Below are 14,235 nucleotides of genomic sequence, written 5' to 3'. Positions count from 1 at the left end.
AAGATGAGGGCTGATCAGACTGTGGGTGGATTTAATATAAATATGGAAATTTTCAGACAGAAATATCTATATGTACTAGGTGCTGTTCTAATTTTGCAAATAAGGGGAAATACCAATACTATTTTGGCATTAACCGGAGTGGTGGTGAAACCTTTGTTCCTCAGGCTAGTTGGCTTTTTGGAGAGGAAAACAGTGGAACTTCATAGAGGTCAACATCACTACACTGGGGTAAGTTTTCCACCATACTTCTGTTTCTTACAACTAATGCTGACAGTCTTTTTGCAGTCTTATAGTTATGTTGACAGCTGTGGTCCTGAGTGTTTTATTTTGTTTATTATTCTTAACTTGTTGTCCACCATCTCCTCATTCCCTCTAATGCAGGTGCTTAATTTAGACTATGCTGGGGTCTTGTTTCCGGGGTACCTTTCAACTTCTGGTGCAGTTCTTCTGTAATCTCACAGTGAGAGCTGCAGACTATTTAATCAGTAAGGATATTACAGCCAGGCTCACAACTGGTAGTGACCAGGTGCAGGAATTATCAAATGTGCACCCACACAAGCTTGGTTTTTGGCCCAACTCGTCTCTGCCAGTGTTGATGTGCTATGTGGGCTAGTTAATACCCTTTCAGCATAATCCTGGATTCTATTTTCGTTGTGTTTACCTGGCTTCACCTTGAGGACATCTATCCTTTTTGCCTCTACTGCTTGTGAACGCAAGTTTCACAATCTAATCACTGTCAGGGTGAAGAAGTTTATCCTTGCTGGGTTTGTTGATGGTTATGTTAAATTTTTGGTGGCCTGGATAATCAGAAATACTTCTCGAGCTGATCAAGCGTCCCCACCACCCCAGTTTTGTGTCTCTATCAGGTTGAGAGATAACCACTACAACACAGCTTGAACCTCTAATGCACATTTGATGGCACTAGGCCTGACCCAGGCATTTGACAAAATTTGATAGTAGGTTTCTTAAGGAAGGTTTGCTATACAGAGCGGTGGAGACAGTGGCTGGTGAATTAGGTAGGTGGTTGGGATCTGAAGACAATGATGCTGCTATTCCCATTAATCAGATGGAAAGAGTTTCAGCTGATCCTGTAATGGATGTCAGATGAGCAGTTTGTTTCTGTTTCTGTTTCTGATTTACAGTTTATTCAGCTTTTATTCAGATAAGTTAGCGTTGAATGTGGCCAGTGTGACTTCTGGGACCTGATGCCATGTTTCTGGATGTTGATGAGTGACGGAATGGAGATGAGAAATGGGAAGGGCCAAGGGCAGATTTTTGGGGTCTCCAGAAATGCTGCTGCAGTATATAGTAGAGAACTGTATAGGTGCAGGTGATAATTTGATGCTGGCAAGATCAGTCATTGTGAAAACAAGCAAATGCACTTGTATCCAAATGCTCAGTAGTTTAGGAGAAGGAAGATGTCAGAGGATATAGGAGGAACAAAGAAGAACAAAGAAAATTACAGCACAGGAACAGGCCCTTCAGCCCTCCAAGCCTGCGCCGGTCTAGATCCTTTATCTCAACCTGTCGCCTATTTTCCAAGGATCTGTATTCCTCTGCTCCCTGTCCATTCATGTATCTGTCTAGATATATCTTAAATGATGCTATCATGCCCGCCTCTACCACTTCCGCTGGCAATGCATTCCAGGCACCCGCCACCCTCTGTGTAAAGAACTTTCCACACACATCTCCCTTAAACTTTTTCCCTTTCACCTTGAAATCGTGACCCCTAGTTATTGAGTCCCCCACTCTGCGGGGGGGAAAAACCTTCTTGCTATCCACCCAGTCTATACCTCTCATGATTTTGTAATTCTCAATCAGGTCCCCCCTTAACCTCCATCTTTCTAATGTAAATAATCCTAATCTACTCAACCTGTCTTCATAGCTAGCACCAGGCAACATCCTGGTGAACCTCCTCTGCACCCTCTCCAAAGCACCCACATCCTTTTGGTAATGTGGTGACCAGAACTGTACGCAGTATTCCTAATGTGGTCAAACCAAAGTCCTAGACAACTGTAACATGACCTGCCAACTGTTGTACCCAGTACACTGTCCGATGAAGGAAAGCATGCCGTATGCCTTTTTGACCACTGTATTGACCTGCGCTGCCACCTTCAGGGAACAATGGACCTGAACATCAAGATCTCTCTGTTCATCAATTTCCCCAGGGCTTTTACAGTTACTGTATAGTTTGCTCTTGAATTGGATCTTGCAAAATGCACCACCTCGCATTTGCCTGAATTGAACTCCATCTGCCATTTATCTGCCCAACTCTCCAATCTATCTATATTCTGCTGCATTCTCTGACCGTCCCCTCTACGATCTGGTACTCCACCAATCTTAATGTCATCGTCAGCCTTGCTAGTCAGACTATCTATACCTTCCTCCAGATCATTTATGTATATCACAAACAACAGTGGCCCAACGTGGATCCCTGTGGAATACCACTGGTCACAGTTCTCCCTTTTGAGAAACACCCTTCCACTACTACTCTCTATCTCCAGTTGCCCATCCAGTTCTCTATCCATCTAGCTAGTACACCCTGGTCCCCATGTGACTTCACTTTCTTCATCAGCCTACCATGGGAAACCTTATCAAACGCCTTTCTGAAATCCATGTACATGACATCTACAGCCCTTCCCTCACCTATCGGCTTTGTCACTTCCTCTAAGAATTCTATCAAGTTGGTAAGACATGACCTTCCTGGCACAAAACCATGCTGCCTATCACTAATAAGCGCATTTTCTTCCGAATGTAAATAAATCCTATCCCTCGGTATCTTCTCCAGCAGCTTTCCCACCACTGATGTCAGGCTCACTGGTCTGTAATTACCTGGATTATTCTTGCTACCCTTCTTAAACATGGGGACAACATTAGCAATTCTCCAGACCTCCAGGACCTCACCCGTGCTTAAGGATGCTGCAAAGATATCCGTTAAGGCCCCGGCTATTTCCTATCTCACTTCACCTCCCCCACAACCTGGGATAGATCCAAGATGGTGTCAAGATTAGAGTGTTGTTAGAGCTGCATCATCCAGGAAAGTGGGGACTTGTCCACCCTAATGCCTTTTGGAATACCCAACACTTCCCTCTTCTTTATGCTGACTTGACCAAGAGTAATCAAACATCTATCCCTAACCTCAACAAGATTGATGATTAACAGTTTGCTTCTATCAGAGTCACAAAGAATACTATCTGAGGTGTTTGGTGTAATAGTGTGGTGGAAATCTGGAGGATCCTTGATGTTTTGGGAAAGATTGTATTTGGAATGTGACTGCATGTTCAAATACTTGAGACGATTACGGAGGTTGAAGTGGGTGCTGATGCTTGCATGGATTGTGAAGTGTTGGACATTGAGGAGAGTGAACAGCATGTGTCTGGAGATAATTCTCAACAATAATGTTGAGATCTAGGGACAGAGATTAGGTGGTCAACAGTTTCTCTTTAGAAGTGTTTATGTGGGTTTTGTTGGCTTGGCCAGTGTTTATTGCCAGTCCTCAGTTGCCCTTGAAGGTGGTGCTAACTACTTTCATGCCTTTGTATACAATAAATAGACCCGCGGTTACTTCAAGGAGGGAGTTTCCAGGGTTTTGACCAAGCAGCACTGAAGGAACTGTAATTGGGTGAAGTGGGGAGGTGGTACTGCTGCTGCTGGCTGGACAAATTGTGAACCTTCTACAGAATCCTAGCCTTTGCTGATATATATTTTTAAAGTATAATGTTACAAGCTGGTAATTACTGGAGGACATGTTAGAAACAATTGATAGGGTTATAACACTTGTCCTTTGAGCTTCAAGTGCTAGAGGGTTGGGGAAGTCCTGCCTAAGGTGCCTTGGCGAATCTTGCAGATAGCACACTCTTGCTCCTGAGCATCGGTGGTGGAGGGAGTGGATGTTTGAATATCTGGTGGCAGTCAAGCTGGCTGCTTTGTCCAAGATGGTGTCAAGATTCGAGTGTTGTTAGAGCTGCATCATCCAGGAAAGTGGGGAGTATTCCACCACACTCCTTATTTCTGCCTTGTAGATAGCTGACAGGTTTTTGGGAGTTATGAGGTGAATTATTTTCTGCAGGATTCTTTAGCCTCTTACCCAGTCTTGTAGTTCCTATTTATATTAACCAGACTAGTTCAGTTTCTGGTTAATGGTAAACCCCAGGCAGTTGATAGTAGGAATTCACATAGAGTCATAGGGCTATACAACACAGACCCATTAATCCAACTCATCCTTGCCAACCAGATATCCTGAACTGATTTGCCAGCATTTGGTCCATATTCTTCCAAATGCTTCTTATTTGTAGACCCCTCCAGATGCCTTTTAAAATGTTTTAATTGTACCAGCTTCTGTTACTTCCTCTGGCAGCTCTTTTCGTACTCACACCATCCTCTGGAGAAAAAAATTGACCTCCTGGCCCATTTTAAATTTTTCTCCTCTCTCCTTAAACCCATGCCCTCTAGTTTCAGACTCCCCTACCCTAGAGATATGGCCCTGGCTATTCACCTATCTAGGGACATGTTTACGTTTTCTCTTGTTAGAAATGGCTATTGCCTGGGATTTGTGTGGTGTGATTGTTACTTGACACTTTTAGCCGAAGTCTGGATATTGTCCGTGGACTGCTCAGTATCTGAGGAGTCATAAATGGTATTGAACATGATGTAGTCAGCAGCGAATATTCCCACTTCTGATCTTTATGGTGGAGGGAAGGTGAGTGGTGAAGCGATTTGTAGACTGTTGGGCTGAGGACATTACCCTTAAGAACCCTGCGGGGATGTCCTGGAGCTGAGATGACTGACTGGATTGAAAGGCGAGGATTTTGTGTGTGCTGTTACCTGGGTCCAGAATGCATCCTGATAGTCAAGCACAATCATGGGACAGTCTCAGGTGGGCATCAGAGTTGAAATTTAAAAAATGGTATTCATGGTGTAGTACAAAGTAAGAACAGTTGGAGATGGTCAAGAGCATCAGGTTCCTTGGAGTGATGGTCATGAACGATCTGCCTTGTTCCACCCATGTTGATACCACTGTCAAGAAAGCGTATTAATGCCTATACTTCCTCAGGAGGCCAAGGAAATTTGGTAGATCTGTAAAGTGTTCATGTTACCAATTTTTATAGAAAACAGTGTGTTCTGTTTGGATGTGTCGTCGCTTGGTATGGCAACTGCTCTACCCAGGACCATAAGAAACTGCAGTGTTATTGAATATAGCCCAGTCCATCACGCAACCAACCTGCTACCTATTGCCTCCATCCATACTTTGTCAGTGCCTAGGAAAGGCAGCCGACATAATCAAAGATCTCTTCCAACCTCTTGCATTGGGCAGAAGGTACAAAAGCTTAAACGTGCTTACCAACAGATTCGAGAACAACTGCTTCCCCACTGTTATTAGACTTCTAAATGTACGTCTTAAATTTTAAAGTTTGATATTGACCTTGCTCTTTGTGCACCTTCTCAGCAGCCACAACATTGTATTCCCCCTTCTGTTCTGTCACCCTGATGTGTTTGGTATGGTATGATCTTCCTGAACTGCATACAGAACAAAACCTTGCACTGTACCTAGGCACATAATAAATAAAATCAAAATAGACAATGCTGGAAATAAGCAGCTGGCCTGGCAGCACCAGTGGAGAGAAATGAAAATAACCTAACATATTGACGACCTTTCGTCAGAACTGAAACTTTATTTTTGCTTATCTCTATTGACGCTATTTCCAGTGTTGTCCATTTTTTAATTTAGATACCCAGTGTTTGCGGAAGTTTGCTTTTACTATGGTATGGCCCAGTTCTGGTAACTTTTTCTTTTTTAAGTTGTAAATCACTCACAGGATGAAGGCATCACTGGCTAGGCCAGCATTTATTGCCCATCTGTATTTGCAATTAAGAGCCAACAGCATTGATGTGTGGTATGCAATCGCATCAGCCAGACCAAGTAAGATAGCAGTTTCCTTCCTTGAAGGACATTGGTGAACCAGATGGGTTTTTCCTGACACTAGACAAGGGATTTATGGTCATTGTTAGCTTCTCAATTCCAGATGTTTTGAATTCAAATTCCACCATCTGATGGGATTTGAACCTGGGTTCCCAGAAAATTATATCAGAGATAATGGGAACTGCAGATGCTGGAGATTCCAAGATAATAAAATGTGAGGCTGGACAAACACAGCAGGCCAAGCAGCATCTCAGGAGCACAAAAGCTGACGTTTCGGGCCTAGACCCTTCATCAGAGAGGGTCTAGGCCCGAAACGTCAGCTTTTGTGCTCCTAAGATGCTGCTTGGCCTGCTGTGTTCGTCCAGCCTCACATTTTATTATCCCAGAAAATTATGTTGGTTTCTGGATGAACAGTGCAACGATAATACCACCAGGCCATTGCCTCCCTGCTCATTCCAATTAATGGATAGTTTCAGTTCCACCAGGCTTGCTCTGATTTATTCCATGTTCAGACTTTACTGAGCAATTAAGATTTTTTTCATTGTTACAAGGCATGCAGCTCTGGAATCCACGTTATAAGAGGAATGTGATTGTACTGGTGAAGGTGCTCAGGGGATTTGCCAAATATTACCTCGGCTGGAGACTTTTGAGAGCGATTGGATTGCTGTGGTTGTTTTTCTTGGAGCAGGGGAAACTTAGGTTGAGGGGGACCTGATTGAGATGTATAAAATTTAGAAGCACAGGTAAGGTAAACAGGAAGGAACTTTTCTCCTTTGCTGGAAGGGTTCGTCTGAGGTCATAGATTTCACTTAGGGAGGAGATTTGTATGGGATGTGAGGAAAAGAATTTTCACTTGGGGTGGTGGAAATCTCAAGCTCCTTACCTTCTGAGGGTGGTAGAGGCAGAAACCATCAGAATATTTAAGACGTATTTACGTGTACACTTGTGGTGCCAAGATATGCAAGTCTGTGGGCTAAATGCTGGAAGATGGGATTAGAACAGTTGGGTAGTCGTTTTTGACTGGCATAGATATCAGAGGGCCTTTTTCAGTGCTGTAGACTTTTATGACCCTGGGTGGTAACTAAAAAATCTAAGGCATTCGGGAGAAACCTCTTGATGGAGAGACAGTTTAGAATGGGGAACTTGCTGCCCCATGGACTGGTTAAAACAAATAGCATTGATTCATTCTAGGTGAAGCTACATAAATAGGTTAGGGAGGAAAGAATACAGGTTATTTCAGTAGGAACAGCTGGGTTGGGAGGAAGCTTATGGAAGCATTAAAGCTAACGCTGAACAATTGGACCAAGCATCTCTTGCTATGCTGTGGATTCTGTGTTTCTGCGTGTCTGCAATGGGACATTTTGATATGTTTCTAAATGCACGCTGCAGCTTATCTAATCAAATTCCTTTTAATTTGAAGATGTTGAAGCTACAGGAACGAGCTGTTAATGATGTCATCATTCATTTGCTTGGAGATGAGGATCCAAGGGTACGACATGTGGCAGCGACAACACTTGTGAGGTAATGATGGAGCAGAGAATGTTGGTGGGATGGGCTCTTGCTGTATCTCGATGTATGTACTTGGCCAAATGATGCCCAGTTCCATTTGCTAGGTGTCATTCCATGTTGCTACCCCTCTTAAATCATAGGAGTTGCTTCTCAGGAGGAAGCTGCTACCACCTCTTCAGCTGGAATGGTCTACTCTGACCCTCATTGCGTATGTGGCTTCACACTAGGTGCTTGTTGATGAACTTAACACGGGGCTTTTCTACGCAAATAAAATTGGGTCAGAAAGAGCACCAACCTGACAGTTAAATCATCTTCATACTCAGTAGCTGAAGCATCCTGACTAAATACCAACCTCTACTTCTCCACTGCCCTGTCAAAATCCATTCATATTATCTTCCATCTGGTTCAAGTCTTACTTACTGCAGAGATATTTAAAAGCATCTTTGAGAAGGCTAATTAGAAAATGTCTATATATTATTATGCATTTTATCTATCTCTACAGTACAAAGCACAGGGAGAAACACCACTTTGCCCAATGTGCCTCTCTTACCTCTTTGAAGGAGATATCTAGTTTGTCTCATTGCCCTGTTCTTTTCTAGTAGCTCAGAAATGTTTATAATGATACATCTAGTCTTTTCCATTGATGGTAAATATTGTGGTTTAATGTAACGTTCCAGAGACCTCAGTGCTGACACACCATTCTAATACTGAGGGAGCATTGCACTGCTGGACATTGTGGAACAGTTCTGAAGAAGTGTCACTGGACCCGAGATGTTAATTCTCCATGGATGTTGCCAGACCAGCTGAGTTCTTCCAGCAATTTCTAAGTCTTTTTGAGGAAATTTCAAACAGAATAGATAAGAGAACTATCGGTATGTTGTATTTGGCCTTCTAGAACATGTGTGACAAGGTACCGCAGAAAAGGTTAAGTCATAAGATGTTAAGCCTATGGTGTTGGAGGTAGTGTATTGGCATGGATAGAAAATTGGCTGATGGCCGGAAATGAGCGGATATAAGGGGTTGAGGTCCTGCAACCAGTGGGGTTCCACAGGGATTAGTGCTGGGACCACAATTGTTTAAAATTTACCTTAATTAACTTGGAAGAAGGAAGCAAATGTATTACAGATCAATTTGCAGATGAAACAAAGATAGGGCAGTATGTCGGTGCAGGCTTGGAGAGCCAAAGGGCCTGCTCCTGTACTGTAATTTTCTTTGTAGGTGGAAAGGCAAGTTGCATGAGGAATGCAAGCAGTTTAGAGAGCTATTGATAGGTTAAGTAGGTGAGCAAAAAAGTGGGAAGTGAGGTTAATTTTGGAAGGGAGCACAAAAGAGCAGAATACTATTTACTTGGAGAAAAGCTGCAACACAAAGGGGCTTGGGGGTGCCCCAAGCAGAAAACTGGTGCACAAATAAGGCTGATGGAAAGTTGGCCCTTATTTCCGAGGGGTTTGGAGTAGGTAACTCTTATGGACATTATCCATGGTGCTGGTGAGACCACATCATGAGGAAACATAATGAAAGATAGTATCTTTGAGGAAAGGTGGTATTTCAGTGGAAGCAGTTCACTATTAATGTCACCATTGTTTTTTATTCGCCAGCTATTTTAAGCAGGCCTCTTAATTTAACATGTGTAAACCCTTCATAATTTTAAATGCTTCTGTCAAACCTCCCCTTCTCCCGCTTCACTCATTTTCAAGTAGAATCTAGTACTCACTTAATTGTGGCTGTTAAAACTGGCACAAAATGAAAATTATTTGGGAAAGGCTCACAAAAGCTACTATCTTCTGTCTCGGGGAACTAATTAGCTGCTATAATATCCGTGCATCATTCCACCTTTATGGGTGGATTTTGCTATTAAGTGCAAGGTTGACCCCAGTCCTGACCCATTATATATGAAATCATAATTCAAATGCTTTGCTCTTGAACATCTAAATTTCGTTTTCTTCCCTTTGTTATTGCAGGCTGATACCTCGTCTCTTTTTTGATTGTGACCAGGGACAGTCGGATCCGGTGGTAGCTGTAGCCAGAGACCAAAGCAGTGCATATCTGCAGCTTCTTATGCATGAGACTCAATCTCCATCTCACCTTGCAGTTAGTACGATCACCAGGTACTGACCCTAATGAGTTACCTCATTCATTTAAGGTTGCCTCAATTATTGAATCCACTACTCTTTTTGCATGATTTATTTACTGTACTTCCAGTCACCTATCTGCCCTTTTAAGACCCTCTTTTACACCCTGCCTTTTTAACCCAGCTCTTGGTCACAAGTAATAACATTTTCTTCGCCTCAAAATTAAACTACTTCTGATAATGTCTCTTCGTTGGAGCACCTTGGGATGCTTTCCTCTTGAAAGTGCCATACAAGTGCAGTTGTGTGTAAATTGTACACCCTCCATGAGGAAGATACTAATTTTTGTCAGAATTGTAGTAACTAGTAATTGTGATCGTTGTAATAAAAACTGAGTGAGTATTTTGTTTTGTTTGGATTCTAAAGTCGAGGTAAAATAGCTGTGTGGTTTCAGTTCTGTGAAGTTAACTTTTCTTTTTGAAGAGAAAAGAAAATCATTTTGAATAGTAAGCCAAAGATACCATTGCCCGAAAGGCTTGGAATTTCAGTGCTTAGTAAGATATCTGTGGCGTTAGTTAATGAATGTTACAAAGTTGAACTTGTGTGACGTTTAGAGAAGCCTAATAGTTTGAGTTCAGCTCCGAATCAAGTTAGAGTTCAGAATAAGAGTTTGACCCCTGCAGAAGGTGAAGGTTAGTTTTTGAAGTCTTCAAGTTGTGCAAATTTGTATGGAAGTTATGAACTGATGGAGCTGCAAGGCATTTAGGCCATCATAATTGGAAAGGAATCAAAGGTCTCAAGTGGGAAGAAGTGTCCAGGCATCAAATATGAAAACAGGTAGTTCACAAAGAAATTAGAGTTAAGATAGCATGATATTTCTTGGTTTGAATACCTGTAAAGTATATGGCTAGAAAACAGTTGAACCTTTGCCTCTGTATTTAAAATGTGAGAGTTCTTTTTATATGCATGTTTTTTTCTCTATTGCAATAAACTTGTGTTCATTCCTTAAAGAATGTTGGCAACCTGAAGTGGATATGTTCATTGACTAATTATCTTGCTAGCAACTGCAGAAATTAAACTTGGGATTTACAAAGTCCCCTTCCACTCGAGGATTTGTCTTGTCCAGTTTGGATCATAACATTGGAAGTACTGACTAGTTTGTCACTTCGTCATGCAGTGAGCTTTAGCCTCTTTAGTAAATGAAGAGCGTAAAGAGTTTCATGTACAAGCAAGTCCACAGCAGTGGAATGCATCAACGAGTTTGTTCTCCAGTAGCTGGGAGGATCTATTGGAGAAAGCCAGGGTCTATTCAGTATTGTGCCTTCTCTTGGAGGCCAATATGGAGTTTCACCGTTCCAAATGCCTGCTATGTGGGATTTTTGTCATATTGAAATCAAACATTATTGTTTTCTACTGGATGGCTCATTGCCCTGAGCAGATTGGCTGTACCACTTGTTTGTATTATTTGTATGAAAGAGGTTGGTTGAATAGCCGTATTACTTTGCCAAGCTTAATACTTGTCCTTCTGCAAAAAATATCAGCCTTAATGTTCAAAGTTTAACCACTTTGGACTTGTTCTACTTTAGTGTGTGTGTGTTTGTGTTTCATTATATTGGTTATGTAAGTGGCCAGTGCTGTTCAAATTTGATGCCAAAAATTGTAGATACCTGACAGACTGAACCCTTGTACACAATGGGGCAGGGAAAGGATTGCCTCAACAAGACAGCAGTCCAGCGACTCACTTTTTTAAAAATTGCCTTGTAAGATGATTATAGCACATACTTGAATGTATAAATTGAATTTCTCTCAAAGTTCATATCTGTTTAACACACAACCACAAAGTTTTTAACCATGCCTGCAAATTGAACATTTTTTTCCATTTAAACTGCTAGCTTTGAATGAATTTTTTAAAAGATTATTTTGACTTTGACTCTGGCTTTTGTGTCTATTTTTTTTCTGCATTATCCAGAGCTTACAGGGGATTTAACATTTCACAAAGCACCACTGATGTGACGATAGAGAACAATCTGTCCCGTGTCATCACTGCGGTGTCTCATGCATTGACCTCGTCTACCTCCAGAGCACTTATAGTGAGTGATAACAGGGTTTTTAAAGACAATTTGCATGCTGTCTCTTCAGTAGTTTTGTGAGCCTGATCCATTTTAATACCTTACATTGTTGTTGGTAGTGGTGACTGATGGGTAAGCATATTGGCGTGACTTTGGTCTAATATTTTGGGTGGATTGATTATTATCTATCTTTAAAATAATAGACAGTTAAATCCTTCAATTTGTTATGTTTTCAATCACAAGTCCTGTCAATGAAGATTTTTAGATGCACTTACTGGGCATGGTCAGCTGCCGTTTTGTTTTGGAACATGCAGTGTGATTACATGGCCATTAGAGGGTTAATGCATGGGTTTGGGGCTTGCTTTCCATATACAAATTAATTTTTTTTTAGGATTTGGGACATCCCTGGCTACCCTTTGCTACCCATCCCTAATTGCCCTTGAGAAGGTGGTTGTGGTGGTGAGACGATATCTTGCGCTGTTCAAGTTAACATGAAATTTGGATGCCACAGTGTTGTTAGATTAGATTAGATTAGATTACCCAGAGTGTGGAAACAGGCCCTTCAGCCCAAAAAGTCCACACTGCTCTTGGAGCATCCCACCCAGACCCATCCCCCCGCAAAAACCACACCCCCCCGAACACTATGGGCAATTCAGCATGGCTGATCCACCTAGCCTGCTCATCTTTGGACTGTGGGAGGAAACCCACGCAGACACGGGGAGAATGTGCAAACTCTGCACAGACAGTTACCCAAGGCTGAAATCATCCCTGGCGCTGTGAGGCTGCAGTTCTAACCACTGAGCCAGGTTGGAAGTTATCAGTGAAGAAATAGTGATATGTTCCATATCAGGATGATGGAATTGTTGGAAGTTCCATGCATTTGCTGCCTTTGTGCTTCACAGTGGTAGAGGTCACATGTTTGGAAACAATTGCCAGGGGACCTCAGTTTTTTTTTTATTCATTGGATGTCAGTGGCATCGGTGACTGGACCAACATTTATTGCCCATCAATCATAATCAGTTGCCCTTGAACTAAGCTGCTGAGTAGGCTGTTTCAAAGGGCGGTCAAGAGTCAGCAACGTTGTTTAAAATCTGGAGTCATGTCTAGGCCAGACCCCACACAGAGATGGCAGGTTTCCATCTCCAAATTGGGTTTTTCCAGCAATTGACATCATTATACATTTAATTCCACACTTTGACTTTACTGAATTCAAATTCCACTATCTGTGTGGCGGGTTTGAACTTGTGTTCGGGCCCTTACATGGGTCTCTGGTTCACTAGTCTAACAGCAATGCTACTCCGTCATTACCTCCACTGCAGTTATTGTACTGCATTTTGTCAATGTACAAGCTGCAGCCACTATGCCTTGATAATGAAGCAAGTGAATGGTGAAGATGATGGTTTGGGTGCCAATCAAGAGGGCAGCTTCATCCTGGATGATGTTTAGCTGCTTGAGAGTTGTTGGAGCTTCACTCATCCAGACAAGAGGGTAGTGTTTAACTGCACTCCTGACTAGTGCCGAGTGGATAATGAACAAGCACCAGGGGATGAAAACCTTCCACCGCCGAGAACCGCTGGACTCTTGGAGTGCCAACAGCACTTCCTTCACAGCTGCCTGGTAGGAGATGTGGCTGTTGTTGTTACGTAATCGACAGAGTATCCCCAGAATGAAGATAAGATTGTAGGGCTGGGATCTGTTCCTGATGAAGTGAGGGTGCAGGATACTGTTGAGGGGCTATGTGAGTACATGACCTTATTGGGCAGCTGCATATGACCAGCACAGTCATGCAAAAAGGGGTCTTGTGACTTGAGGATTTGTGTGTTGCTGCTGTGCAAGGTCCCACTTCTTAGGAATTTCTGATTTACTGTCACCTCTCCACTTAACCCTTCCCTTTAACCAACACTCTTCCTGTAATTGACTGTTTCCTCATTTTGTGGCTGTGTTTTGATACCTGTTGTCTTGCTTGCAGCTTGGTTGCTGTGAAGCTTTGTCTTTGCTCTCCTTGAACTATCCTGTGTGTAACTGGTGCATCGGTTGGCACTGTGGCTATACGACCAACAGCTCTCAAGCATCCAGAAGCCATCTGTACAAGAACAGGGGGCGTTCATTCAGGTATGGGACAGAATTCAGCCTTGTCATAAAATTATCTCTTGTCGTTAATAACTGTTGGACCTTGTCACTTTTTTCTACCTCTAAGCTATCAAATGCCTAAAGCTGGGTCCTTGAAGTTGTGTAAGATTACTGTCTTAATGCTTCCCGTGCTTACAAACGTAAGAAATAGGAGGAGTAGTGGACCGTAGGACCCTTTGAATCTACTCCTATTCATTGTAGCTGAACTTCAGCCTCACCTTCAACTTCATGCCCTCTCTCCATATCCCTGCTTTCTCTAAAAGACCAGAAACCTGTTCACCCCAGCATCAACTTGCCTAAAGTTCATCTACACACGGTGTTTAAGGAGAAACTAACCAGTAAAGTGCATAGATCAAGTCTTTCGTTAAAACAGTAGTAAAAGATCTTCATGAACCTGCTAAGTGCAGGTACTGAGAACAACTGAAGTTCACAGAACTTTTTGCTACAGCAGTTCAATTCTCCCATTACCTGTACTGTCTTCCCTTTGTGCCTCTTTCCAATATATATCCACTTTTCCTCTAAAATATTCTTGATTTTT

The 14,235-nt window shown here is 42.3% G+C and overlaps 1 protein-coding gene across 6 annotated transcripts in view; it reads left to right on the top strand.

Annotated features, from left to right (window-relative positions):
* Positions 1 to 14,235, top strand: part of htt (huntingtin) — a 238,331-nt gene that overhangs the window by 108,279 nt on the left and 115,817 nt on the right. For all 6 annotated transcript variants that reach the window (XM_059644891.1, XM_059644889.1, XM_059644890.1 and 3 more), the window contains 5 exons: positions 165 to 228; positions 7,341 to 7,441; positions 9,391 to 9,537; positions 11,468 to 11,588; positions 13,537 to 13,679. In XM_059644891.1, coding sequence (XP_059500874.1) covers positions 165 to 228; positions 7,341 to 7,441; positions 9,391 to 9,537; positions 11,468 to 11,588; positions 13,537 to 13,679 — 576 coding nt within the window. The remainder of the gene's footprint in view (positions 1 to 164; positions 229 to 7,340; positions 7,442 to 9,390; positions 9,538 to 11,467; positions 11,589 to 13,536; positions 13,680 to 14,235) is intronic.

The sequence above is a fragment of the Stegostoma tigrinum genome, chromosome 3, assembly GCF_030684315.1.
Source record: "Stegostoma tigrinum isolate sSteTig4 chromosome 3, sSteTig4.hap1, whole genome shotgun sequence".
Taxonomy (NCBI): domain Eukaryota; kingdom Metazoa; phylum Chordata; class Chondrichthyes; order Orectolobiformes; family Stegostomatidae; genus Stegostoma; species Stegostoma tigrinum.
Note: the sequence above shows the minus strand (reverse complement) of the source record. Positions and strands in the feature narration are given on the sequence as shown.